The following is a 27,771-nucleotide window of genomic DNA, read 5'->3' on the forward strand; positions in this document are numbered from 1 at the left end:
TCCTTGCCATTCTTTTATTTTTTGGCCATGACACACAGCACATGGGATCCTAGCTCCCCAACCAGGGATTGAACCTGCGTCCACTGCATCGGAAGGGTGGAGTCTTAACCACCGGGCCACCAGGGAAATCCCAGGATCCTTTCGATTCTTGTCCGAGAAGTTTGGGCCACGATTCCTGATGGGCATTCCTTATGTTTAGAGAGCACATCCACATGCCAGGAGCCATGAACAAGACCTGTCAGGGGAAGCCTCGGCTGGCACCACCCAGGGCTGCAGAGTATTTTCCTCAGCTGTGGAGAAACTTCTCCTTGTCCATCACAGTCACATCCAGCACCTCCTTCAGGAACTCCCAACCCTCTGAAATGTTCTCCTATCAAATACTTCACAGTGATGGTGATCACTGATCATTTGTTCTCGTTAACTTTATTTAGGACTCAAAACTAACACTGACCAAACATATCACTGAATCACTTGTTTTTACTTTTTCCAAAGTTAGATTTTTGCTTCACTGCCACATTCAATTACCACACATATTTTCACAAGGTCCTGGGAATTTTTTATTACATTCATTGAAATGCTCCAGATCGTCAGTCCAGTAATCCATTTTTCAGCCAACAATCATGCTCCATGACAACAGGGTCAAATTATTCACACAACTCTTTCTTCTTTTCCCTCTTTAGCTTGCAAACTTCTGACAAGACGTGTCCTTTGCCAGTCAAGGTGCAGCAGGGTGAAACACAACAGGGGAGGGCTGTGTGTCTGTGTGAAGATAGAAACAGAGATGGGGACAGCACGGCCTCGTCCCTGGACGAGATCGGGCCACAGGCTCCCGACCAGGGCTGTGTCTCATGGGGAGCCTGACGGAACGGCCAGTCTTGCGCTTCAGTGATCCAAGGTGGCAGCTTTTGTTAGCTGGTGTGTCCCTTGTCACCGTGTGTGCTGACTCTGCTTCCTCGGCCCTGAGCATGGTGTGGACGAATTCCCCGTGGTAGGGTGAAACGAGTGGTCTGCACACGTGCGAGGCATTTCAGCGCCAGTCACCAGCCACGTGACCTGACATGGATATAATGAAGAACATAAACTCCTTCTCCACAACAGGTCATTTTAAAAAATGCACATGCTTTCCTTTTTGCCGAACTTGACGACGTCGGGTGAGGCACTTCACGGTGTGCCCGGCACTCCTGCCTGACCCGGTGACTTCTCTGTGCAAAGAGGACATGGGGAGGATGGTTGAGATGCACCAGACGGCCTCATTATGGCAATGTGTTTCTAAGATCAGTGTTAGGCGAATGTGATGACATTCAGAATTTAATTAAAATGTGGGAAAATAAAGTTGTAAAGATTAGATCTGTTCCTGCAACAAAAATCACTACAGAAAAACAGGGAACCTGAATACAGACTGCAGTTTAAGTTTCTAGTGAGTACTAATGTTCATTTCTTGGGTTTCATAAATGAGCTGGGAATGGGTGGGGGGGGTGGGGGTGGGAGCTCTATACCCTCCATGAAACAGGTCCTAAGTCTAAAATTATCTCAAAATAAAGCGACAAAAACTGAATCTCCTAAATATTAAGGTATGTAAGGAGATTATTATAAGGGCTCTGTGGCTTCAGGAAATTGATAAATTTGAAGACCTTGTGAAACCTTCAGAATCTTCTAAAACAAGTTGCCCTGAGAAACTAAAAAAAAAAAGAATGTATGAAATTAGGAAAAATTGAATACTTATTTTAATTCAATAATTAAAATGGAAAAACTCATAAAATACAATGGACTTACTCTTGTAATATAAACTGTTTTAGGAAAACTGATTTTCTGAAGCCTTAAATGCATACAGTCTACTTTGATAATGAACTGCTTCAAACTATGTTCAATTTTTTTCTTAAAATACATTTTCAAATGTTTCTAGAAAAACAAATGTAATTCACTGTACTATTCCATAAACATTTGGCTAATTTTTAACAGAAAACGCTAATAATCAGGAAGAAATAACAGAGAATGTCACAAAATAAATTTTACTCTATTTGGGAAGACCGAATATCAGATAACAAGGACAGTAATCAGAATAAAAAAACTGAAGATAATAATCACACATACCTTTTAGTTTAGCAGAAAAGTTAGGGAGAAGATAGGAAAAGCAAAGAAAGCGAGTACCGTGCATGCACACAGAGACCTCACGGCACAGAAATGGTGACTCATCAGCTGCCACTGCCGAGCTGGGTGGAGGGGGGCCCTGGGGCAGTCTCAGAGAATCATGTGGAATTACTCAGCAGGAAAAGGACTCCACAACTCAGGAGGTTCACGGAGGGGCATGAAAGGGTGCTCAGGTGTGCCTTCAGCTGCTTCTGAAAGGCTGTGCTATGAAAAGGCCTTTGATGTTCCGTGACCAGACTGACAAGCAGGAGGCGAGCTGGGGCGGGGCAGGGCACCCAGGGTGGGGTGGGGCACCCGGGGAGGTCCCTCTGGTTTAAGAAACCAGATTCGGATCCCTGCAGTTCACACAGCTGTTTAATGAACACTGAAGCACAGGTGAGGGCTGAGGGGGCTCGAGGAGGGGCAGCGAGGGCTGCGGTGTCCGGGGAGGAAGCTGACTCCCCTGAGCACCTCTCCCCTCTGCAGGCCTCTCAGCAGCCCTGCGGGACGGCAGCGCAGGGTAAACGGCCCCATTTTACAGTTGGGGAAACTGAGTTCCAGGCAGGTTCACCGGCCTGCCCAAAGCCACACAGGGTTCCTGGTGTGTCCTTCTGTATTGCTGTGGCCAGGCTCGGCAGAGATCTGAGGAGGTGGGCAGGGAGGATGCACGCCCAGCAAGATGAGCATGGGGGTGGGGGTGCATGGGGCACCGAGGGGGCAGGATCCCTGGCCCCAGCCCTGGAGTGTCCACATCTCTCCTCCCTCTGGGTGGCTGGGCCCTCAGGACCAGCTGAGGAAGTCACGGGTAGAGGGCCACCCTGCAGGCCCAGGAGGCACTGTGAGACGGACGCACAGACAGTGCGTCAGGAAGGTCCATGTGGCAGGAGCTGGGAGGGCGGGTGGCACCAGGTGAGGGGAGGCACGATAAGACAGAGCGTGTGAGGGGTCGGTTGGGACCCCAGACCAGGTCACTGCCGTCAAGTGGGGCCATGGCAGGGAGCTTGGAGAGCTGGAGAAGAGAAGGCTGCAGATGGCTCCGTGGGTCCAGGGTTCTCCAGGCAGGGCCCAGAAATACTGCTGGCTGGTGTGGGGTCTGTCCCAGAGGGCCCTTCCAGGCGTAACTCTACCCTGAGGCCCAGCAGAGGCTTCAGGCTCTGCAGAAACACAAGGACACGCACCTGGGGAGGGGCCCAGAGCCCTGCATGCGGCTTGTCCTCCCTGGTCTCACCAGCAGTTCCAGTCCAAGGGGGGACCAGGGGAGGGAGGAACTGAGTCAGAAGCTCCAGGCAGACACTCCCGCCAGGAACAGTCCACAGGGCACTTGCCCTCTCCGGGGACCCAGAGCCCCGGGCCCCGCCCATCGCAGGCCAGCAGGAGCTGCAGGGCCTCCTTGGGAGATGCCCAGAGGCACCAGCAGGGGGAGCCACGTGCCCACACTTGGGCAGGCTCCTTGGCCCCAGCACCCTCTCACCCTGGGGGACTGAGGCTCAGGGGCCAAGACCCCAGCCTCCCGCACGGGATGCCTGCCTAGAGGCCGGCCAGGACCTGAGTCCAGGACGAAGGGGTAGCAAGTACGGCAGGTCCGGGAGGGCCAGCTGCAGCTGTGGCACCACTGCCTAGACCAGTTCTGTGCCCAGCTGCACCCTGACGGTGCCCACATATGTGGGGGTCTTCACTCACCACCACCTCCGTAAGGAGGGGCCCAGCTACCACCACCCCCTGCCACTGGCAGCGGCAGCTCGGTCACTGTTGACTCACGCCCGTCACTGGATGTCAGGGTCCTGGAAGCCCCAGGCCTCCACAGCGGCAATAAGGAAGTTCTCAGAGCAGAGGGGCTGGTTGTTGAAAGTGTCGCAGTGGCCTGTGCGGCCCCTGTTCAGGTCCCCGTCAATGTACAGTGCCGGGCCGCCCCCTCCACCTGCGGGACACTCGGTCAGTGGCTGCCCTCTGTCGAGCGCTGCCCCGGGGGACCCTCCTCCTGCTCCCAAGCCTCTCCCTTTGGACCAGGCGAGTCTTGGGCTGGCCTTGTCCAGCCCTGCCAGAGGCCTCTGTAAAGCCACGGGGCTGCTCTCTACTCCAACCTGTCCCCCATCCCCAGCACACAGCCGCAGGTCCCCACGCTCCCCACATGCCTGCTCCACCCCCCACGATCTGCTGCTTTCTTCCTGCCACTGTGGGAGCTCTGTCTGTCCTTCAGGTGAGGCACCTACCACCTGGGTCAGCCAGGACTGGCCCGGGGCTTCGGCACCGATGACCCTGTACCCTCCTCCCAGCTAAGTGACCGCGGACAGGCAGGAGCTGGTGCTCACCTATGATGAGGCAGTCGCTGCCCCCTGCCATGAACAGGGACTCCGTCTTGGAGGGCAGGTTGAAGTGCCGAGTAGCCAGGAACGGCGAGAGACGGTCAGCAGGCTCAGAGGACACAGAGTGGCTGGGGGAGGGTGGAACGGTGGCGGACTCCAGGGACGCGGGCTTGGTCAGCTCTGGGTGTTTGATGACCACCCACTCGTAGCGCTGGACCTCGGGCTGCAGCTGAGGACACAGGCCGGTGTGAGGACTTGACTCACGGCACCCGCTCTCCCCCAGGGCTCGTCATCCGTGCCCAGTGCAAGGACCGAGCCAGGGGCAGGAGTTGGCGCACACCGTGCCACAGAGGGCTGCCTGCTCTCGGAGCTCGCCTCTAAGGGTCACACCCAGCAGGTGACGGAAGGTGTGTCTGGAAGTAAGCAGGGTCACGTGAGGGGGTGACCTCCCGCAGGGGGCCCACTCACCCTAAACACGAAGCACTCTCCGGTCCCGAAGAATCCCAGCTTGCCCCCAAACTTGTTTCTCTCACTCCAGTCTGTTGACAGGTAGGCGCCACACACCTGGGGAGGAAGGCCCAGGGGGAGGCTGCACCTGGCGTGCCCACGGGAGCCCCCCAGCGCTCAGGGCAGCTGAGAGCTGAGGCTCAGCCACAGCCCCACACCTTGACCACCGGAGGGCCAGGGCTGAATGGGGCACGGGAAGGTCAGAGTGTGTTGGGGGCGCCTGGCAGGGCTCAGGTATGGAGGCTGCCTTGCCCGCTGTTGGCTCCTGGGATATTTCCATTTCCCACCTGGGCGCAGAAGCCTGGAGACAAGCCCGTGTCCACACTCCGACTATGGGCATCAGCCCCGGGAGGCCCCTCAGATGGAAGCTTCCAGGAGGCACCTGCTCAAGAAACACTTCCCAGGCCTCCTATCAGCCAGCAAAGTGCTTTATTTCACCATTAGAGTCACCCCTCCGAGTGGTGACGGAGGTGTCTGACACTCGGGCCACCTGCTGTCACAGACTCCCAGGCTCCTCCCGGGAGCTGGACGCAGGGTCTGAGGCTGAGGAGACAGTCCTGCAGGTGCAGCTGGGCGTCTGGGAGCCACCACAGCACGCAGACGCGCCAGGACGGAGGCGCTCACTTTTCTAGACACCCTTAGTATGTTCCAGACGACAGCCACTGCAGAGAACAAGGCTCTGAGAGCTACCTGCCGGGGCGGAGGAGGGGGAGGCACCGGCAGACTGCTGCAGGAGGGCGTGGGGCCTTGCTCACCTGGCATTTCTGCAAAGCTCCTCTAGACTGCCGGGCCAGTCAGGCTGGGGGTCTGGACCCCCGGGGAAACAGGGAGGCCCTGGGAACTTGGGGGGTCATGTGAGGAGGCTAGATTTACCTCTCTGTAGAGGGCAAGCCCTGCTCTGTACCCCTAAGCCCAGGAAACCTGGGTGGGGGCTATGAGGGAACACCCACCCTCCCCAAAGGCCAGGAGCCAGGGTCCCCCTGTCTGGTCCTTACCTCCTTCTGCGTAGTCTTGATCAGCAGGACAGTGGGCTCTCGTCCTTCGCACTGGAAGTAGAACCTGGGGGCAGAGAATCCCCTTGCCAGTCTGACAGCAGTGCCCGCCTCTGCCCCCCTCCCTGGCTGCCTCCCTCAAGCCGCTGCTGACCCTGGCTGCCCAGGGCGGACGGACCTGACACCTGCCCGTCCTCCTCTCCCAGGAACCAGGCACACGGCTTAGATGGCAACACCTAGGCTTGGGCGCTTCTGCCAACAGGGAGCCCCAGCCAGGAGGCCGCAGGCCAAGCGGTCAGAGCCCTGGACATTCTGCCCTGATATGCCCGGAGGAGAAGCAGCAGGGCAGACGGCCCCTAGCACATAGCCACGCGCCAAGTGCTTTGGGGAAGCCAGAACCAGAGGAACAGGTCTGTGCTCCGGGAAAGCTCAGAGCGTTCTCGGGCACTGGCAGCACCAGGGAGCCAGGAGGAGGCCTGAGGCCACTGCTGTGCCAGCGCAAGTGTCCAGGGTTTGTCTAGCGTCCCTCTGTGGGCCTCCCACACCACAGAGGGGTTGCTAGCTATGCCAGAATGTGCAGGTGGTGCTCTACGGTGCCCGTCATATGGGCTGGGCCCCTCTGTCTGCATTGCCCTTGACCCAAGGCAGAGCGCAGGTCAGAAGCCACCTGAGGCTCTCAGGGCTGCACCTGGCAGAGCACCCCAGAGAGACGGGGTGCCTCGGGGGAAGCCTGCCAGAATCCCCTGGACACTGGCCAGGGCCCAGCATAGCCCACAGGGCCAAGACGGACCTGGTATGGACTGGTGACACGGGGGCGGAAGAGCAGTCCCCAAGGCCGGCCGCCTCGAGCCGTCCTGATGTTCTGTAAGCTTGGGGCGGGGAGTCTGCTCCTGACCGCCACGCCTGAGTGAGGCCGTGGAGCCCTGCGTGTGCCACAGAGGCTCTAACCCTGACTCCTGCAGCAGGGGTGGCCCTGGAGTGAGCGATGCTCAGAAAAGGAGCTCCCAAGTCTAGGCCCCAGGAAGAGGCAGGGCCTTGCCCAGGTGCCCGCGTCCGCAGGCCTGGGTCCAGCCCGACCGGGACCTTCAGGATGTGAGGGCAGGATGAGGAGCTGGGTAACCCCCATGCCGCCTGCTCCGCCTGGCCCTTGGAGTCCAGACCTCGGCAGCTCGAGGGGGCGGGCCCAGGCCCTCCTCCAGGGCGCTACCTGGCCAGGCTGTACCCATGCTGTAGCGAGGAGAAGAGCAGCAGGGGCTGGCAGAGGGCGAACCGCTCGGGGACCCACGACCAGATGTCTCTCATCTCCTTCACACCGACGATCTCTGAGTGGAAGCTGTCCGCATGAACGGCCAGGTGCACGAACTGCCTGCGGGAGCGGGCAGAGGTCAGAGCAGAGCTGCAGCCCCAGCCCCGGCCATGCACCCCGACCCCTCCTGGGAGGGGAGAGCCTCTCGTGGGAGCTCAGCCTGGAGGGAGCTTCTTACCTGTGGAGCCAGGTCAGAGCCTGGTCCTAGGGGCCCTCAGGAGGGCACGGGGTAGAGCAGCCCTGTAGTCCTGCTCCCACCCCGCTACTGAGGGGAGAGCGCCCAGCCCGGGGGCGGGAACGGAAGCCCCCTTTCTCTAAGAAACGGGGACAGAGAGAGTCAGCTCTGGCAAGACAATGCTTCCAGGCCAGCCAAGCACCGACAGCAGACAGACAGACAGACAGGCCTGAACATCAGCCAGGCTCTGGGGCAGCACTGCTGAAGCCAGCCCTGAGAGCCAGAGCAAGCAGCCGGGCCGGAAGACAGAGAGAAGCCAGGTGTGGAGACACGGTTTCCAGACCTACCTTTTAGAAAGTGAAACACTGAGAAACAGGAGGAAGCAACGGACACGGAGAAGAGGCAGAAAAATAAAACAGACAAGGAGAGGTTAGTGGCAAGTACTAACACCCAGGACACGCCTGCCTTTGGCCCACAAGAAAGGTTTCCACACCTACAGCCGGGGCACAGCAGCGGCCACTGACGTCTCAGGACACACGGGCCCTCCCCAGGCTGGCTCCCCAGGTGGCTGTGCTCGGGACAGGGGCCCACCAGCACGGGAGCCCAGAGCTGAGGGGCAGGCAGCAAGGGTGGCTCCAGAGTGACCCAGCGAGGCCAGCCTGGCTCCCTCCTGGGCCCACGGGCACCACTGTCAGCTCCAGCCTCCGTCTTGGCCACAGGCCCTGCACCCACAGCTGCCCTGGCCACCTGCAGCTGTGCCAGGCAGGCCCTGTCTCCTGGCCACTGGTTTTCTGTATGCGCACGGACGAGCTCAGGCCCCAAGCCCCCAGGGTGCTTCCTCACAGGCCCCACCCCATGTGGGCCCCAGAGGTGGCCCCAGTGGCCTGCCTACCTCTTCTGCTTGACGGTGATGCCCTTCTGCTTCAGAGCTTTTTCGTTGGCCATTTGCAGGAGCTGAATCTCCTTCCGAGAGAAGAGGCGGATGGCAAACGCCTTCTCCAGCAGTTTCTCAGGAGATACAGTCTTGGCGATGTCCCTGACGAAGGCACGTATGTCCTGCTTCACGTTGTCCGACTCGAGCGGCTGCCCCGCCCTCACTTTGTGGAAGAACTTGAGGATGGCCAGTGCCACGCGGTACAGCACCTTGTAACCCTCCACCAGGAAGACGTCAAAGACACGGGCGAAGTAGCTGAGGGGCAGCTCCCCGAAGAGCCAGCGCTGCCAGTCCGCGTACACCTGCAGGATGTCCTCCGACACGGCCACCATTAGCTTGTGGGCTGCCTGGCAGTACTTGTTCACCAGGTCCCCAAACGTCATGCAGGAGGACTCGAAGGCCAGGAAGCTCTGGTCTACCAGCTTCCTGCTGGGGTCGTTGCAGGCCAGGATGCGGCAGGCCTTCTCGAAACACTCGGCCTCATCGGCGCTGTAGTGCAACAGCAGGGCCACGACGGCAGGCAGCGCGGGGCAGAAGGACACGTCGGGGAACTGGTTGCTGATGCACAGCAGGATCTTGCGCACAGCACCCTCGCCCTTTGAGTTCAGGCAGTAGCTCGGCACCTGTGTGTTGTCCACAAACTCGGGCAGGGGCAGGCTGGTGCTACTGTGCTTGCCCACGATCTTGCCGACGATGTCTCTGTACACGCTGGCATCGGGGGTGACCGTGCGGCAGGGGATGTCCCGGATCAGACGCTGGTACACCTGCCCCCGCAGGGCGTAGCTGCGGGCCCAGTAGCCCTGGCGTGCCAGCTGCTTCAGCTCCTGCAGCTCCGTGCAGCTCAGCTCTTTGGGGCCCAGGTCTGGGATGGCTGAGTCCATCTTGTCTCTGTCCACAAAGCAGTTGTAGGCTGGGGGGTGCATCGTGCAGGGAACGCCCGGGGTCGGGGGGCAGGAGGGGTCAAAGGGCAGCTACATCCACCGGCACCCTCTCCGAGGCTTCTTGGCTAACCTGTCTGCCATCCCATGCCCTACAGGATTAAAAACCATGCATAATAATGCACGTGGCATGAAGGTTTACATTTTAAAAAAGACTCTGTTTTAATCTTTCTACAAAGTTATCAGTAGGGCTTCCCTTTAGGATAAGTGGATATTCTTGAGAATTCACTATGAATTCTGGAGCATAACTTCTTTTCACAGGGCTTCTGCAGGTACTGGGAAAGGTCACACAGGCTCTGGGTCATGAGAAAAGGCTTTGAGAGGCTGACTCAGCTGTAAACACTTCTTTGCTCAGGGGTGGTGGCCTGCCTGGCCCTCACTCTTCCCTTTGCAGCCTGGGGGCCTCTGAAAGGAGCCGCTGGTCTGGAAGACCCCGGGAGGTCACCAGACGCTGCGTTCCAGCTCGCACAGGCTCACAGCCTCTGCCCGGCCGTGTGTCATGAGTAGGACACACACCTACTCTGCCCCACGGTCGCTGGCCTGGAACCTGGATACCGGCTCTTAACTTTCTAAAAATAGCAGCTAAGCTGCAGGCAGGCATTCCACAGAAGAGTCACTGGTGAGAAGAAGACATCAGGGTGGAGAAATAAATGGAAAGTGTCACAGCTTCAGAATCAGAAATTTCTGGAACCAAATGAGCCGGAGGTATTAGGGGATTAGGTACCGTCTTTCCATTATGGGTGGGCTTCCCTGGTGGCTCAGAAGTTAAAGCATCTGCCTGTAATGCGGGAGACCTGGGTTCGATCCCTGGGTCGGGAAGATCCCCTGGAGAAGGAAATGGCAACCCACTCCAGTGTTCTTGCCTGGAGAATCCCATGGACAGAGGAGCCTGGTGAGCTACAGACCATGGGGTTGCAAAGAGTCGGACGCGACTGAGCAACTTAGCTTTCTCCACTATGGGCATCTATTGAGATTCCTGTAGACATTTTTTTTTTAAATGGGTAACAGGTGCTATTTGAAACTCCAGCTGCATGGGGACAGTGAGATGGAAGTCTACCGCTGTTTTTGCCAGAGGCAACTGTCCTCAGCACAGAAGTACTAACCGCGCACCTCAGACTAACCTTTCTGCCTGTGATAGTGCACTGTCTGGAGATCTCACAAAGGTTTGTTTGCCTCAGTGATCTTCGGTAAATGATCAGAGCATTCCTGTTTTGCTTGCATCAAGAACATTTATCTGAAAACAGAAAAAGCAAGCAACACTTTAAAAATACTGAGTGGAAAGAACTGTAAGGTAAAATCTACGTGTCTTGAGAAAGGATCTTAACATGGTGGTTTTTAAAAAAATTTTTTATTGAAGGATAATTGCTTTACAGAATTTTGTTGTTTTTTAATTGTTAAAATATACACGACAAATATTACCATTTTAACCGTTTGTGAATGTACAGTTCAGTGGCATTAAGAACATTCACAAGGCTGCACCACCATCAGCATCATCTCTGAACTTTTTCATCTTCCCAAATGGAAACTCTGCACCCATTAAACACCAACTCCCAATTCCCAGCCTCCAGCCCCTGGGAACCACCACTCTGCTTTCTATGAACTCGAGCACTCTAGGCACCTAGTATTAGTGGAATCACACAATGCCTGTCCTTCAGTGCCTAGGTTGTTTCACTGGTCATAAGGTCCTCAAGGTTCGTCAGTGCTGACAGCATGGCTGAGAATGCGAAAGTGAGTGTGTGAGTCGCTCAGGCGTGCCCAGCTCTGCAACCCCGTGGACTATAGCCCATGGAGCTCTCCAGGCCAGAACATTGGAGTGGGTAGCCTTTCCCTTCTCCAGGGGATCTTCCTAACCCAGGGATCGAACCCAGGTCTCCCATGTTCCACGTGGATTCTTTACCAACTGGGCCACAAGAGAAGCCCAAAAATACTGGAGTGGGTAGCCTATCCTTCTCTAGCGGATCTTCCCAACCCAGCAATCAAGCTGGGGTCTCCTGCATTGCAGGCAGATTCTGTACCAACTGAGCTATCAGGGAAGCCCATGTATGAGACATATTTTACAACTTAAGACTATTATTTAGAGCAGTTTTAGGTCCACAGCAAAATTGAGAGGATAGTACAGAGGCGTCACATGCTCTCTGTTCACGCAGGCACAGCCTCAACGTTATCAACCTTCCCCACAGATGAGACATTTGCTACAACTGATGAGCTTAAACTGACACATCACCGAATCTATGAATTAGTGAGGATTCCTTCTTGGTGTCATACATTCTATGAGTTTGGACACATGTAAAATGACATGTAACCTTATTACAGTATCATAAAAAGCCCCATCTGTTCATCTCTGCCCCCTGTAACATCAGAACTTCATTCCTCCTTATGGCTGATAATACCCCACTGTATGCACAAAACACGCTTTGTCTATCTGTCGATGGACATCTGGGTTGTTCCTACCTTTCGGCTGTTGGGAGTAATGCTGCTGTGAACACAGCTGAGTGTCTGTCCAAGTCCCTGGATGTATGTCTTTACAGGGACTTTCCCACAGAAATGAGGTTTTGTTGACAACATCCATTTACCCCATCCTGTTGGAAGAGCCTTGCCTGCAACGAGACCAGGGCCGCCAATGCTGGGTATTTCTTCCCCAGAAAAGAACTCCAAATGGCAGCTGGCCTGTCTGCTCTATCCTGGGAAGGACAGCAGTTAGGGGCCCCCGTTTCCCCAGGCTGCAAATTACCTATAGAGTCTCATCCTTCACTATAGGCTCTGAGCACACTAACCGCTGGAGGGACCCCAGGCCTATCCTGTTTTCTTGAATAGAACCTGCTCCTTGTCAGGGCAATAAACATGTTTATAAACAGAACAAGAGCTGGGCAGGACAGTGCCAAATCTCACTCAGCTGGCCTAAGATTCAGGTTGAATATTAAACTGGAAACTCCAAAATCGGTTTTTATACCTTGCAAGTTCCTTCAGAAAGGACCTTCAGGGAGAAGCAGACCAACGTTTTGTGTTTTGTTTCCTTGTTGTTTTTGGCTGTGCCGCAAGGCCTGCTGGATCTTAGTTCCCTACCAGGGAACAAACCGACGCCCCCTGCAGTGGAAGCACCTGAGCACTAACCACTAGACCACCAGAAAGCCCCCCCGAGTTTTATTTGTTGCAATAAGTGGCCGGGGGACTCCAAGGCAAAGACAGGGGCAGAAGAGCCCAGAGGAACTCTCTGGATCCCTGCAGGCCTCCTCCCACCCAAAAGCATGTGGTATTTCTGGAGAAGTGCAAACAAAGTTGTGCTGACCTCCTGAGGGTTCAGTGAAGCCAGGACCCAGGGCAGCTTTTTATCTGGTTTGGTTTTTACATTAATGCATAATCAAAAAAACATCAACTAACACAAACTCACAGAGTACAAACACACACTCCTGCTTAAGCTACCCCTCAGCCCCACTGCCTCTCCTCCCTAAGGCCACCACCCTCACATGAGTTCATGAAGCTGCTTGTTCACAGCACACACTGGCTGCAGGGAGGGGGAGCAGCCAGGAAACAGACATGGTCACCAGGCGGGACCCTCACCTGGGCCGAGGCTGCGGCCTCCCCAGCTGTCCCTCCTGCGACTTTGGCCACACCGCCCACACCATCCACGCCGCCTGCCCCGCAAGAGACGCAGGCCTCACCTGCTCTCGCAGCGCCCAGCACCCAACAGAGGGGCCCGGCCCAGGAAGGCAGCCGTGCTCCCACCCTCGCCTGGCGGGCGGGCGGGCGTAGAGAAGGCTGGCAGGAGCTCCAGCAGGGAGCGAGCCAGTCTGGAGCTGCTGGGCCGGGCTTGAGTCTGCCCTGCCGCTGGCTGGGCTGGCCTCAGGAAAGCCGCACCTCCTCCCTGAACGCAGGTCTCTCTAAAACGGAGCCCACGAACACAAGCCCGGCTTGGGCCCTAAGCCCCACACAGCGCCTGTGGGTCGAGTTCGCCTGGCGCGCTGGCCGGGCGTGGGGACAGGTACAGCCCACTCTCTCCCTCTAGCCCTGCGGCAGCCTGGGGCAAGTGGCCACTCTTCCTGGCCAGCAGGGGCCCTGGAAAACCTTTCCCTTGGCCTCAAGAAGGTGAGGGAGGGAACGAATTCTAATCACAAACTGCACTCGCCCTGGGGCCACCCCACCCCCAGTCTCAAGTTCACTGCAGAGGGGCGGGGCAGGCCACTCGTGGTGCCTGTCCATCAGCCCGCAGGCAGGGCCGCCCGGGCTGCGGCTCCCCTCCCGGCCTTGGACCACAGGAAGGAAATTTCTACCCTGAGTTTGAGCCTAATCTGCTATTCTGGGCAAACAGGAAAAATTTCACTCCACTTCCTGTTGGACTCACGAGAACAGCTGACAGTGGTCCTTTCAGACAGTGGCGATGCCACACAGTGCGTTCAGAGTGGTGGCCGCTTTAGGGGGAGTCATCAGGGAGTCTCCCCCATCGGAGCAGAAGTGCTGAGACAGAAGCTGACAGAGGCGCTGAGGAAAGGCCGCTCCTGAAGAGAAGAGCGAGGGCCCCGAGGCGGAAGGGACCAGGGTGCTGGAGGAGGGGAGGGCGTCTGGTAGGCTGGGCCCAGCGAGACACTGGGGTGGGGGTGCGGAGGAGTCCCAGTTACCTGAGTGTGGGGGGGCGGAGGGGGAGGACAGGGAAGGGACATGCCCCAGCAGCCAGACTAACAGCTGACCTGCCGTGGGGATGAGCTGAGCCTGCTCCCTGAAAGCACTCTCCCGCCTGGCAGCGCTCCCCGCTCCCCGGCCCCGGCTCAGGGGCTCTGGGGAGGGGGGGTCAAGGAGGGCCAGTGTGGCGCATCCACAGAGGCTGCAGCCAGGACTCCCCCAGGGCCTGGGGAGGTGCCTGCTCTCTTTGGGATGGTCCCTCTGAATGGCCCTGCCCGGCACCTCTCCCCACTGCTGTGGCCGTTTCCCTACCTGGAAGCCCCTCCAGTCACTGTCATGCCTTCCCTCACGAATAGAATCCAGGCTTCCTAATGGAAAGCAAGTCTGTCTTAAAAAGGAAAAAATAAAGCATTCGGTGGGACTCAGTGACCTCTGCTCAGGCGGTCAGGTCTCCCTCTGCAGCGCTCAGCTGGCGACCCCATGGGCTCTGGGCCAGGCAGCTTTCCTGAGGACGGGGTTCCGGGGACCACGCTCCAGCCAGGAGCAGCCACGGGAGCCTGGCTATGCCCTCCCTGGGGAGCCCCCGCTCCCCGAGTGTGCCCACAGGAGGAGGGAGGCGGCAGTGGGTAGAAGGCACCCCGGGCCCCCTGTGCCAGTGCCGCCCTCCTGGCAGACCCCAGACCGGGAGTGGAGCAGCGGGGGAAAGCGGTCACGGGACGAAGGACAGAGACGCACAGGACCCCCTCCCGCCCCCTTCAAGGGCTGCTGGACACAGACTCCACAGTGGGCAATGTAACCTTATCCCTGTCTCCTTCAACCCACGGCAGGTAACTTCGCAGTGAGGAAACAGATGCAGAGAGGACTCTGGGGGCCCTGCACAGGCAGAGCCCAGCCAGCAAGCACACAGCGTGCTCCAGGCACCCCCGTCCCTACTCAGGAGCGCAGCTCACCCAGGGGCAGCCCCAGTGCCCCTGTCCTCAGGCCTGGCTCCACACGCCACGCGGCTCCAGCCATGGTCGGATGAGTCATGAGACATGAGAAGTGGGGAATGTGATTCTCCCCAACAACTGGATTTGAAAAACAAAAAACTTGCTTTCAAGTGACAAACAGACCCCTATTTTAAGTCTGGGGAGATTCGAAACCACCGAACCACACTGGGCGCTCTGCCCCCTTGTAAACTGCCGCTCCAGGAGCGCCCAGCACCCCTTCCGACCCCTTGACTCATACTTTTATTCGTTTTACAAACTTCCCTGTAGCTGCCTGTTCTGGGCAGGGCCCCGGGGACACAGCATAAGAGACAGCTCTCCAGGAGACCGGTAGTCACAGTGCCCGCAGTGAGACGAGAGGCCAGCAGGGCGCTGACCACCCAGCAGGGCACGGACTCCACGTGCGTGCCAGAGGGATAAGGACCCCAGGGTGTGTGACAACGGGGACGGGGACAAATGCAAACGGGGGAGCTCCTGGGAGGTGGGGCAGGAGCTGTCATCCCCACACAAGGGAGCAGAGAGCCAAGGCAGAAGGTGACACATCAGATCAGCATTGCAGAGAAAACCCTGGTGGCCGAGGAAAGCGGGCAGAGTCCAGAAGCAGAGGCAGGACGAGCGGGGGTAGATTCCCCCAGACACGCTGACCTGGGGTGGGGGACAAAGGCCCCAGCAGGGAACAGAGAATGCTAGCCCAGGGCTGCGGCTCGGGTGGGGCGGAGGAGGTGCTCCCTGGGGGGGCTGTGAAGGGCTCAGGCTGGAGAACAAGCTGGGCTGCTGTGCTGAGGCCCTGCCCAGACACCCAGCCGTCAGCCCTCACCCCCACACTGGCCCCTGGACTCCTCTGTCACCCCATGGGCTTTGCACATGGCCCCTCCACATACCCAGAGCCCACCGAGGAGCCGACTGCGGCCCAGCTGGCAGGAGACAGCCCTGCGCAGAGGGAGCGGGGCTCAGACGCCGCTGGGTCCCGCTGACGCCTGCCCAGCCTGCCCGCCCAGGCCCAGCGCCCATCCTTGCAGCAGGAACAGCTCAGGTCTGAGATCCCAGGGCTCAGCCTGGCCGGGCCTTAGTCACTGCGCCACAGGACAGCCCACAGCGAGGCTGTCTCAGTTGTTCCCTCCTCGCGGGACATTCCCCGCCTGTTTCCTGGGAGTGCAGTCAGGAAACAGAGAAGGAAGAGGAAGGAGGCTGGGTCCAGCCCTGCAGACTGCAGGCCAAGGACGGGGTGGCAGACGGGGAGGCAGGCAGGGAGTCCCGCGCGACCAAGAGAGCGGCACCTCTCGGGCAGCATCCCCAGCGAGGGCGGGCGGGGCGGCGGGTCCCTGACACCTGGTGGCCCTACTCCAGCCCTTAGGGCGTGTGGGGCGTGGGTGAGAAAGACACAGGACCCATCACTGCCTGAAAAGAAGATACGCAGGGGGCCCGGCAGGAATGTGGCGGCAGGACAGGGAAGGGCAGATGACCTCCGCTGGGGGTCGGGCGTGCGGCTCTGCTCTCAGGGTGCTTGGGTAGAGGGGCATGGCAGGGGGCACGGCCCAGGGCATCTGGACCGGTGAGCAGGGAAGAGTGGGAGGCGCTCTGAGGCAGAGAAGCGGGGGACAGTGGGGGCATTATCCCGGGGTCCTCCACTAGGACCCCGGGGTGGTGAGGGCGGCCTGGGTGCGGCAGGTCTGGAGCAGGATGCGGGCCAAGTCTGTCCAAGCCTGGCCTCCTCACGGCAGGCCCAGTGTACCCAGCCACCCACGGCAGACACCAGGGAAACACTCAAGCCCACTCCCGAGCGTCTGCTGGAGGCCTCGGCAACACAGCCTCAGGACTGTCAGGGCCGCGGTGGGAGGGCAGTCCCCTCCCGGCCCAAGGCCTCAACAGTCAGATGGTCCCCCACCCGGCGGCTGATGGGGAATGACGGGGCCGCCGACCCTGCAGCCCGACATGCAGCATTCGCCTCCCTCGCTGCCCTGTTTTTACCACCCTCACCCCCAGCTCCAGCTCTTCTTGCTCTGGAGCCTGTTTGTGGCAAACAGCCTCCTGCCCCACCCTCTGCCTGAATGCACCCTTCCTCCAGGCCAGAGAGCAGGGGCCCTGCCCCCCTCTCTCCAGGGTCTCCCCACCCACCACCCACTTCATTCCGGTTCCTGGCCCCCTTCTCTCAGCTGCCTCACTACAGGCCACCAAAGGTCAAGCAAGCTGGCCTGGCTCAAAGCTCCCCAACTTCAGCTGCTCTCTTTCTGAGCTGGCCCACGCTCTGTCTGTGGAGTATGTTTCTCTCTAAATAAACCCAGTTCTTGTCTCTCATTGAATTCTTTCTGCAATAAGACATCAAGAACCTGAGCTTCAGTAAGTCCTAAGACCAGGTGTGTGATCTCAAGCGTCATGATGGGACAGTGATAAGGTAAGAAAACGTTGAGAGTTAGGTCTTGGTCCGAGACAGGCTAGTGGGATGCCCGAGCCAGGCGTACCAGGGAGGACGCTCCAGCGATGTCTGCCCGCTTCTGTCAGGCCTGTCAACCCCAAATGCTTTGGGGCTCTGATCAGGAACCTCGCTCTGGACCAGAAGGGCAGCAGCTGTCAGCCTGGTCTGCTGTAGGAAGGTGGCGTGGAATGGCTATGCTCAGGCGCGTCCGACAGCAGGGCCAGGACAGGCCTGTCGAGGCAGGATTTGATCCTCCAGACTCTGTTCCTTGACTCTGACATTTGTCTCCTATGTTCTATGTTCACTCCTGTTTCATATCTTGTTTCTCTTAACCCCAGAAGACCTGTGTGACTGCCAAGACAGACTTCTTATTGACAAGTCCTGACCCTTTACTTTCAACTGAGCAGCTCCTGCTCATTGTCAGCGCCGCTGGGGACTTCTGTGCCGTCCCTTTGCAATGACTCTCCAGGCGCTGGTGCCTGGCTGGAAGACGGCTTTGGGAGGGGTAGCATCTAAGGTCTAAGTGCAAATCTTGATCAGACTGAGCAGCTAGACACATCACCTCGGGCTTGGGTCTAGAAAGGGTCGGGTTGCGTTAATCTGGCTAATATCCCTCTGGGCCATATACTCCAGGGTTGGGAGAGATTCAGACAACAGGAATTTTAAAAAGTACCCTATATTCAAATTTTCATGACTCCGTATCTAGGCAGTGGAACCCAAAAGGAATTTAAGGCATGTCTAGCTCGGAGGGATGACTCTAGAAAAAACACAGAGGACATTTTACTGACTCCCACGATGGGACCATGCAGTGCACCGAGCGGGGTACGAGGCCATCTCTGAGGCAAACCTACAACGGAATTACCTTGTGAATGCTACTGACAGAGACAAACGGCCATGTGACTGACCGCAGCATATCAGGCACGCTAAAGAACACGCCCACAGGCACTGAGATTTCCAAGGGTGACCCAAAGGCCAAAACGTGGGTGCTGGCCCAACTCCTGGAGATTCCCCACCCTTTCCCCAAATTGCTAAAAGAATCCTCCCACTCATTAGCCTATGAAATTACCCAGTCCATAAAAGCTAACCAAACCATATTCCGAGGCCCCTCTTACCTTCTGAGACAGCCCACACTCTGTGATGAGTGTTTTTCTCCAAATAAATCCACTTCTTACCTGTCACTGTCTCTCACTGAATTCTTTATGTGCTGCTGCTGCTGCTAAGTCGCTTCAGTTGTGTCCAACTCTGTGAGACCCCATAGATGGAAGCCCACCAGGCTCCCCTGTCCCTGGGATTCTCCAGGCAAGAACACTGGAGTGGGTTGCCATTTCCTTCTCCAATGCATGAAAGTGGAAAATGAAAGTGAAGTGGCTCAGTCGTGTCCGACTCTTTGCGACCCCATGGACTGCAGCCCACCAGGCTCCTCCGCCCATGGAATTTTCCAGGCAAGAGTACTGGAGTGGGCTGCCATTGCCTTCTCTATGTGATGAGACACCAAATGAGCTTCACTAAGCTCTGAAACCAGGTGTGTGATCTCGGCTGGAAAACCGTCGATTTTGACTGGGTTCCAGTCCCAATAAGTGGATTCAAGTCCCAATCTGAGTTACATAATTTCAGTTGGAAGAAACTTAGAGTAAAATCTGTTGATTATAAAAATGTTAAAAAAAACTTCAACAGGGACAGGATGAAAAGCCTGCGGTCTTCCAAGGGAGACTAGTGGAGGCTTTCAGGAAACACTCCTCCCTGGAGGGACAAGCCCTTTTGACTAAGCACTTCATAGCCCAGTCTGCCCTAGACATCAGTCACAAAATTCAGAAAGCATCTGCTGGTCATCAGCCTCCAATGAATGATTTGTTTCAATTGGCTTACTCAGTTTTCAATACCAGGAAGTTATCTGCAAAGGCTGAACACACCAGAGAAATAAGCAAAAGGCCCAAATGATGGTACCGATTTTGTCCACTCAGAGACTACCAAAGGTGAAACGGTTTTTCTGGTGGGCCACTAGGCCCAGGGGCACCCAGACAAGACCAGGGTCCCCTTTGTAGACAAAAGGGGCACTAAGGGAGGACTGCAATTTATGTGTCCTTTGCAAAGAGCCAGGGCATTGGAAGAAGGAATACCCCAGATGCCAGAGAATGACGTGGGCCTCCTGGCCATTGATGGTTTTACAGTCAGAAGACTGAAGGAGAGGACCTTCCTGGTGGTCCAGTGGCTAAAACTCCATCTCCCAATGCAGGGGCCCTGAGTTTGATCCCTGGTCAGGGAACTAGGTTCCACACACCACAGCTGAGAGTTCTTACAGTTTCATCAAGGTGGTTCACAGAAAGGCTATGGAAGCAGTTATAACAATTTCACATCAAGACGATGGCTATGTGAGCATTCCAGTCCACACTGACTTAAAACAAGGAGCTGTCCTGCCCCTGAGGCCCCAAGATCAGGCATCCACAGATTTTTACACCTTCAAAGGCAGAGTCGATGCCTCTGATCAACCCTGAAGCAGTTACACAAGGCAGATCATTGCCCTTCTGTTTCTTGTGAGAATATGGGAGTAAAATCTCTAAGAGGGTAGAGAGACAGGAGGGAAGGGGGCAGGGCACAACCTCAAACCCCCACACCAACACTCCTCCTCTCACCAGCCCATGGAAGTACCCACCCCTCTGAAAACCCACAGCCCATATCCCGGTGCTGTTCTCGCCTTCTGAGTTGGCCCACACGGTCTGTGGAGTGTTTCTCTCTAAATAAACCCACCTCTTACCTATTAAAAAAAAAAAAAAATTCCCAGCTTTAGAAGCCTTTACATCTCTGGTGCTTCGTCTACAGCCTTGCCGGCCCCAGGGGCTCTTCATTCTGGGCACACACCACAAACACCCTGACTGCCTCGGAGCGCGTTGCTTCCCCACTCCCACTTGTCACAAGTCCATCTGCCCTCCCCACGAGCCCTTTGGGGTTTACTCCCTTGTCTGCTCGGCCTGACCCGACCCTCCGAACCTCCGCCCCACCACTGACGGGCTCCTGTCTCAGCCATTTGGCAGAATTCCCATGAGAAGCCAGCCTGACGGCACGCTTCTCTACACCCACACACCAACCACAGAGGCAAAGTCACACCACCCCACTCGAGATCCCAGGAGCCGCCTGGGGGCCCTCCACTTGCCTCGAGGCATCTCTCCTAGCCCCACAACAGCTGACAGCTTCACACCTCCCATTCTCCTCGAGAACTGGGTGTCAGGCCAGAGCACCTGCTCCTGTCTGACCCTGGCCCTTGATCTGCAACCCCCACCCTTGGTTCTGGATCTCAACTCTTAGGACTCCGACTCTCCTGCATCTCTAATGCTCCCTCTCTGGTTAGCCAGGCCCTCAACCCCAACCACAGCATCCGAGACTCCCCTTGAGCTAAGCCTGTCCTCTTTCTTTTCTCCCCAGTCAAGCCCTCAAAGCCTTTACTGCCTGGCCGCCCGACCTCACAGACACCTCTGAGCTCTTATCTCTCTGACGCACACAGCTGACCCCACTGCGCTCAGCTCTCCTCCCCCCAGGCCTCCTGAAACGCCTCCCTCTCATCCGTCTCCTCCTCTCTCTGGTGGCCACTGCTCCTGTCCCTCAAATGTTCTTTTTGCAGAAGTCCATCCTCTTCCCAGCTTCCCTGAGGGCCAGTGGTAAAGAATCCACTTGCAATGCAGGAGACTCAGGTTTGATCCCTGGGTCAGGAAGACCGCCTCGAGGACGAAATGGCAACCCACTCCAGTCTTCTTGCCTGGAAAACCCCATGGACAGAGGAGCCTGGTGACCTACAGTCCCTGGGGTCGCAAAGAGTCAGACATGACTGAGCAGGCACACCCATCCTCTTCTGAGCCTAGATTTCTCAGGTCCCATACCTCCAAGTGTTTTGCTGAAACCTCCTAGCCTTCACACACTCCCCGTAAAAGGCAGCTAGCTCTGACTCCCAAACAGCTCTGGCCTGCTCTCCCCTTGAAACCCTCTCCCGTCCACTGGCCCTACCTGCCCTCCAATGGTGGCTTCAGGAGTCTTGACAACAGGAAGGGGGAAAGGTGGGACACGCTGGTTCTTCCTTCTCTCAGGCGATTCTGCTTCAAATGCTCCCTCCTTCACCGGCCCTTCCAGACTCCTGACCCTGCAGGCAGGGCTGACCTCCCCACCTCCTTCTCCGAACCTGTTTGAACTTGGCACGCCTTTGATGACCTGCTTATGAGTGCAGCTCTTCTACCCTACTGCGACTTGGAGCCAGGCGTCTCACATCACACACTCGGTGCACCCGAGGAGGAGGAAACAGAGAAGGAAACAGATGGAGACTCAGGAAAATCCCAGACCACTTGGGCCCGAGAAAGAAATTTAACTCTAAACCACAGGGGCCATTCAGCAATTTGTCCATTCTAGGTATGTGTGCTTCCCAGCAGGCATCCTCATGTGATGAGACGGCAGGCTGGGTTCTGCCTCAGCCCTGAAGCAGCACAGGGCATTTTTCAAATACTAGTGGCAACTGGCATTCCACAGTGCCAGTTACGGGGAAACCGATAGGGGGCCCTTGGCTGATGGCACACAATGGATGGCACGTGCCAGGCATAAAGGGGTGTAACCATTGAGGAGGTATTAGTCACAGCACTGCAGGCCAGCTGGCTGGCCCATCTGCTAGTACTGGTCGCAAGTTCAAATGCAGGTCTTAGCGGTGGCACCTGAGCCTATGGATGGGACCTGAGCGGGGTAAAGTCCTAACGGTATTAGCCACTCAAAAAGGTTCCCTGCAGGGAATTCCCTAGAGATCCACTGATTGAGACTTGGTGCTTTCACTGGCCTGACCCAGGTGTGATCCCTCGTTGAGGAACTAATTTCCTTCAAGCAAGCCGCTGGTTTGGTCTACCCACAGAAGGAGGCTGGGATTGCAATGGGGCTCCGCTAATTCTCTTTATCTTCTAAGTTTAAAAGGTCCTCCCAGCAGTAGGTCTGGGAAAACACCCCCCAAGGGCAAAGGAGAAATCAACTACCTGCACAGAATGAGAAGCAGGAGGAGGAAGCCCAGCTGTCAGAAGCTAGAATCCTGACTGGTCTGAATTCCAAGCAAGGTGCCGGTGACAGGCGTGCCTCCGAAGGCTGGGCACACAGCAGGCTCTCGGCAAGTATCTTCAGGTGTGACTGCAGAGTGGGCTGGGAGGGAATCTTGCAGGCTGAATCATTTCAACAGGCATTCGAGACGCTTTCTGAATGCCACTGTGCTGAGTGCTGGAACAGGAGGATGCAAGGCCACCCCATCGCTCAGCGAGCTTCAGGATGCGGGGACATGGTGTACTGACCCTACCAACTCAGGTGCGGATGCTGTGAGGGAGAAGCACAGGGTATCTGGGCCCCCAGCCCATGAGGAAAGAGGGGCCTGGAAGCCTTGCCCCGCCAGCACCTGCCTGGCCTAGATCCTGAAGGCTGAGGCAGCCTACACCCAGGAAGCAGCAGAAACAGCCCTGGAGAGCACAGCTGCTTGGGGCCAGTGAGTGTCATTCATGGCTCATATTCAAAGACACTTCAACGGTCCAGCTTCATTGGCTCCAAGAAGCCACAGGGCCTGGGTTCACCAGGCTACTGAGAAAGGAGTGAGCGCCTGTGTGCTGGGAGGTGGGGGAGGAGATGACCCAGGGAGGCAGGGAAAGAAAGCAGAGGCAGGCAGAGTGAACACACACCTATGGCTCCCTCTAAGGCCCACAAGTTTAGGAAGACAGGAAGGCGGGAAGCATGCCCGCCAAGAAAGGAATTACAGAGGGTAATCAGGGAATGTGGACAAGTGGATTCAAGGGAAGACTGAAGGGACAGAAGCCAGGAGAGCTCTTGGTGGGACTCAGGTAACCGAGCTTCATTTAGAATGCTATGGCAAGAGGGCTTTTATTGGTAACAGAATCACCCATCAGCAAACAATTGGTATCCAATTAAAATTGTGTAACAATTAGGTGGACACACAGTTTTAGGTTATGTGAAACAGGCCAAGCCATGTGTAGTGGCTTCTCAATGGCCTGTAAGAGGAGAGCGCAGCCTGGGCGAGCTGGAGCAAGAAAGCATGACTGCTCACACGTGACCCCTGCCAGCAGCTCCGTGGGCAATATCCAGGGGAGATGGCTAAGGTCTAAGAGCCAGGCAGGGGACCGGGACTGCATAGGACAGAAGGAGAGCTTGTCTCCTGTGCCCCTCTGTGAGCAGGCTCCGTAAGAGGCGAAGGTCACTGCTAACAGCACTCGTCGAGAGACCAGACAGCCTTGTGGGGCCCTGTGCCTCCTGTAGGCAAAGAGGAACTCCTTGTGCAACGCCAGCCTTTCCTTATCCTCTCCTGGCGGCCCCTTGGCGTGGGGACAAGCCTGGGAGGAAGCACTACACACTTGGCCTCTGTATCCTCAACAGTCCTTCCAAAGTCCCGTCGACTCTAACGCTGAGGCACTACAGAGAAACGGGTCCTGGGAGGACAGCGAGAGGACCCACAGAGTTCTTGGATCTCTCTCTGGATCTGAGACGGTCTCTTTCCAGAGATCTAGTGGTGAGAACTCGCTGAGAGGACCAACCCTCAGGCTGGAGGAGAATGAGGGCCTTTGAAATGAATGACAATCCGGAATTTTCTCAAAACGCAAACACACACATTTGACAGGAAGGGCCTGGGAATCAATTATGTGATTTTGCACCTTTGGTATCTTACATTTTGCTGTTTAACCAACAACCTGAGGCTCTGTGACAGATATCAGAAGCCCACCATCCTGCCCCCATCCCCTCAAAAGGCAGGAGGTAATCAATCAGACTTTTGCTACCTTATCGACTCTGTCCTATGGATGTGAAGCATCAGGCCTCTCCAGGGTCAGTCTTCTCTCTCTCACTCCACACACACTCCTGGGAAGGCACACCCTGGCTTCAGTGCCCACACAGGAAGGAGCTCTCACGGCTCCAGAGCAGTCTCTATCGAGAGGCTGTTAAGGACTCTCAGCTCAGCCTCTCCACAGCACCCGTCGCCACCCACTCCAGGCCTGTCCCTTCCAGCACACAGTGCAGCCCGGCCCTGCCAAGTCACCCAGCCTCGGAGTGTTCCCGAAGTCCTCCTCCATCCCTGGCCCTTCCCGTCCCCACAGCCACCTGTCTTGTGGTCTTGTTCTTTTGTTCCCACCGCCCTTCCTCGGTGCTGGGCCTTCTGGTGTCTGTTAACCATCCCGACCCAACCCAAGTCACCCATGAGGACACAATCTGAGCAGTCACTCACAAACCCAAGATCCCTGAGTGGCTCCCCACCGCTTTCAGGGCAAAATGGAAACTGGGGACTGGTATTCACGGCTCTCCTGACAGCCACCAGCCTAGCTCCCTAACTCCCTCTCCTCACCCCAAACACCAGTGCTACCCAGTGCCCTTCTTCCAACAGCTGGGAGACTGCCCTGGTACTTCACACACTGTCCCTCAGCCAAGAAGTCTCTCCCTCACGTGGCTGTTCTTCAAAAAAAAAAGTTGTATTTTTTTGGACACACTACGGGACTTGTGGGCTCTTAGTTCCCTAACCAGGGACTGAACCTGTCCCCTTGGCAGTGAGAGCACAGAGTTCTAACCACTGGACAGCCAGGAAATTCCCTGATGTTCAAAATTTAAGTGCTTCTCAGGAGCCACCACCAAAGGCCAGCAGGACTGCACCCTCTGTGCCCACAGAAAGCCCAGCCCATCCGGCGGGGGTGCACAGCTGGACTGCACCCTCTGTGCCCACAGCAAGCTCAGCCCACCCAGCGGGGGTGCTGCCCGCTGTGCCGCAGCTCGCTGGCCTGCCTCCTCACTGCACCCGCACCTCCTCCAGGGCACAGGCTCACTCAGCTCTGTAGCTGCAGAGCACAGGGCACATATTTCCTCACGTGAAGTATGACTTGGGTAAATTTGTGTTTAAAGAACAACGAAAATCATCAAATAATGAATTTAAGTTGATCTTTAGTGAAAAGCCCAAGGTACTGCTTCTTTGATATTATCTCCATTTGGAAAGTGACACTTAAAACAGCCACTGAAACTGCTGCTTCGAGGTGAAAAGGCTCTCTTTCTTCCCTATACAGAGTTGTCATAACAGAGAAGGTATGCTCAAACAGGTAAAACATTGAACAGGGTCAATGTTAAGTGCTTTTTTTATAACCTGCTTATTGTCCTTATATACTTCAAACCAGAAACCATCTAAAAGCAAACACTTAATTATGTCTTCTGAGATCGGCACAGACTGCAATGAGACTTGGGAGCAACATGGTGTGCCCAAGGTCACCTGGCTGGCTGGACAGTCCTGGCAGGTGTGGTCAGTGACAGCTAGCACAGCTCACCTGCAGGTGAACTTGCAAATCCAGGAGGTGAATCCTGTTGTCATTAAGAAAAGTCTGCCTAGATAACTAGATTACTTCCACGTGCCCTGAAGGTCACCGTTCACCAGAGGAAAACTACTGCACTCGTTTTAGCACCTAGTTCATTTCAGCATTCTCTGTGAGGCAATGGGGGTGCAGAGACGATTGTGACTCGGTCCAGCTCTGCTCACAGGGAGAGACTGGTCGCTAAACAAAGCGCTGGCTCCTGAATAAGCCCTGCTCCTACAGGCTTTACCTAAGGGCTGAGAAGATTAAATGATGAACAACCTTCAGGACAGAGAAAGCACATGTTGGGGGTTATAGCACTGTTTAGACATGGTAACTGTCATACCTTTGCAACAGTTCTTGATCTTACCTTGGTTGGTTTCTCCCAGCCTGGATCCCTTAAAAAGAAAAGCACCAGCACACCTGTCTTCAAGACAATTAAGTAAATATTTAGAGGTGGCTGCTATGTGCTGCGGCAAGAAGATGGAGGGGAGCCCCCACGTTTAAGCAGGGTAAACCAGTATTCCTGCCAATAATGGAATTTTTTTTCCCCCTCCTGTAATTGTCTACACGTTCCTGCTGACGTCAGAGCAAACATACAAAGAAATAAGAAAAATCACTTGCAAGTGCTTCTACTGGCCCTGGAAAGGCAGACAGACTCCTCACTAGGAATAAGCACCTGGCCAAAGATCTCAAGATCAGCATCACAGCAACAGCCACGTGAGGTGGGGACTGTGCCTCCCAAGCACACCGCTATCCTAACAGTCAACCCAGCCTCCACCTAGCCCAGTGGGTGCTCACACTGCCTCTGGCCTTTAGTGTCAGCCCAGCAGGCGGTGATCCAGGAGGCCCAGTGCTTCCTACCGAGTAAGTGTCCCCTACCGAGTAAGGCCATCAGGGCACCAACCCCCTTCCTAGGAGAGGACCTTGACCTGCCCAGGCTCATCCCCGACCTCCAGCTGTGCTTTCTCAAGGCTGAGGAGTACAGTGCTCAGGGGCCCTGTGGAAACGCTTCTGTCCCCGGCACAGCCCAGCGGCCACCCGAGGGTACAAGTCACCCCAGACCCACCGAGCAGGGCTCAGAGACTGCGTAGATACCTAGGCGGCAGGCGGGCGGGGTGCCAACCTGGACCAAGCGGAGGGTCGGGACGGGAGCAGTTTGCAGGTCTTCCAAGACAGAGCGTTATCACAGAATCTGTTGCAGTTTCGAATCCAGAAGAGGACTTCCCACGCCGCAGAGCCCGAAAGCGCCAGAGGAAGGAGTACCCCAGAGCCAGCTCATTCCCACCGCCGCCTTGCCGGAGCCGCCAGCCGGACCGACAGCGCCTGGCGAGGGTCGCCCGCGCGACCCGCGGGACAGGGGCCCAGGCCCGCTCCGGCCCCACGTCGCGCCCCTCCGGGCGCTCGGGCCGCGGCGCAGCGCTGGCAGTGGGCAGCGCCGGCCGCGGGCCCCGGACCCCCGACCCGCGCCGCGGCCGGCCCCCGCGTTCCTCGGTCAGCACGCCCGCGCCGCGGTGACAGCCGGACCCCGCCCCCACGGCCCCCGCGCCCGCCGGCCCCGCCGCGTACCTACCTACCCTCCTGCGGCGCCGGCCGCGAGCCCACCTCCGCCCGCCGCCGCTTTCTCCTCAGCGCGCCGCGCGCCCCGGCGCCGGCGCGTCTGCGCACGCGCGCACGCGGCCCCGCCCCCGCCGAGCCTCGGCGCCGGCTGCCCACCCGCGGCGCCCGCGGGGCTCGGAGGACTCGGCTCCGGGCATGCGCGCTGACGCCCTGCGGCCGGGCGGCAGGAGCATGCGCCGGCTCCGCGCCCGGCCCGGCACGAGGCAAGGGGGCGCGCGCCCGGCGGTGGGTGTCCGCCGTGCCCAGGCGCCGGAGGCAGGGGGCATCGGGAGTCCAGGGCGGCGGTGATGCCCGCCGGGGTAGCGGTCGCGCCGGGCCGGCCTGGGAACGCGCGCCCGTTTGTGGGCACGACGTCCGGGCTGCCGGGGTGGGGGGAGCGTCCGTGCGAGCCCTGAGGGGAGGAGCCCGGAGACCCGGGTCGAGAGAGACAGCCTGACGGAGACAAGAGACACGGACACAACGGGCCAGACAAGAGGCCGAACACAGTCACCGCGGACAGGGATGCGGACGCCCCGCCGGCAGGCGT

General features: G+C 57.1%; 1 protein-coding gene across 13 annotated transcripts; it reads right to left on the bottom strand.

The window, feature by feature from the left end:
• Window positions 1-27,287, bottom strand: TBC1D24 (TBC1 domain family member 24). 13 transcript variants are annotated; one of them, XM_052660127.1, is made up of 13 exons: window positions 26,724-26,848; window positions 24,081-24,225; window positions 22,290-22,524; window positions 21,289-21,552; window positions 10,404-10,516; window positions 8,303-9,374; window positions 7,758-7,775; window positions 7,137-7,295; window positions 5,933-5,996; window positions 4,899-4,994; window positions 4,437-4,659; window positions 3,886-4,045; window positions 1-1,053 (listed from the first exon to the last, which is right to left on the bottom strand). In XM_052660127.1, the coding sequence occupies exons 6-12, from the start codon at window positions 9,265-9,267 to the stop codon at window positions 3,891-3,893; spliced, it is 1,680 nt and encodes a 559-aa protein (XP_052516087.1). In that variant the 5' UTR covers window positions 9,268-9,374; window positions 10,404-10,516; window positions 21,289-21,552; window positions 22,290-22,524; window positions 24,081-24,225; window positions 26,724-26,848; the 3' UTR covers window positions 1-1,053; window positions 3,886-3,890. The 13 variants fall into 13 exon arrangements, with proteins under 13 accessions (XP_052516087.1, XP_052516071.1, XP_052516119.1 ...); XM_052660111.1 differs by having other exon boundaries at window positions 1-1,202; XM_052660099.1 differs by lacking the exon at window positions 1-1,053 and adding an exon at window positions 27,199-27,247 and having other exon boundaries at window positions 1,228-4,045; window positions 22,290-22,617; window positions 24,081-24,159; window positions 26,724-26,792.
• Between the last annotated feature and the right edge of the window lie 484 nt (window positions 27,288-27,771).

The sequence above is a fragment of the Budorcas taxicolor genome, chromosome 2 (assembly GCF_023091745.1).
Source record: "Budorcas taxicolor isolate Tak-1 chromosome 2, Takin1.1, whole genome shotgun sequence".
Lineage (NCBI taxonomy): Eukaryota > Metazoa > Chordata > Mammalia > Artiodactyla > Bovidae > Budorcas > Budorcas taxicolor.

Excerpts from the sequence above, each read along its gene's own strand:
- TBC1D24 (XM_052660127.1), bottom strand. The coding sequence starts at position 9,267 with ATGCACCCCCCAGCCTACAACTGCTTTGTGGACAGAGACAAGATGGAC. Across the intron at positions 4,660-4,898 it reads GAGAGTGCTTCGTGTTTAGG|CTGCAGCCCGAGGTCCAGCG; the intron begins GTGAGTGGGCCC and ends CTGTGTCCTCAG. Across the intron at positions 4,046-4,436 it reads CAGCGACTGCCTCATCATAG|GTGGAGGGGGCGGCCCGGCA; the intron begins GTGAGCACCAGC and ends AGTGTCCCGCAG.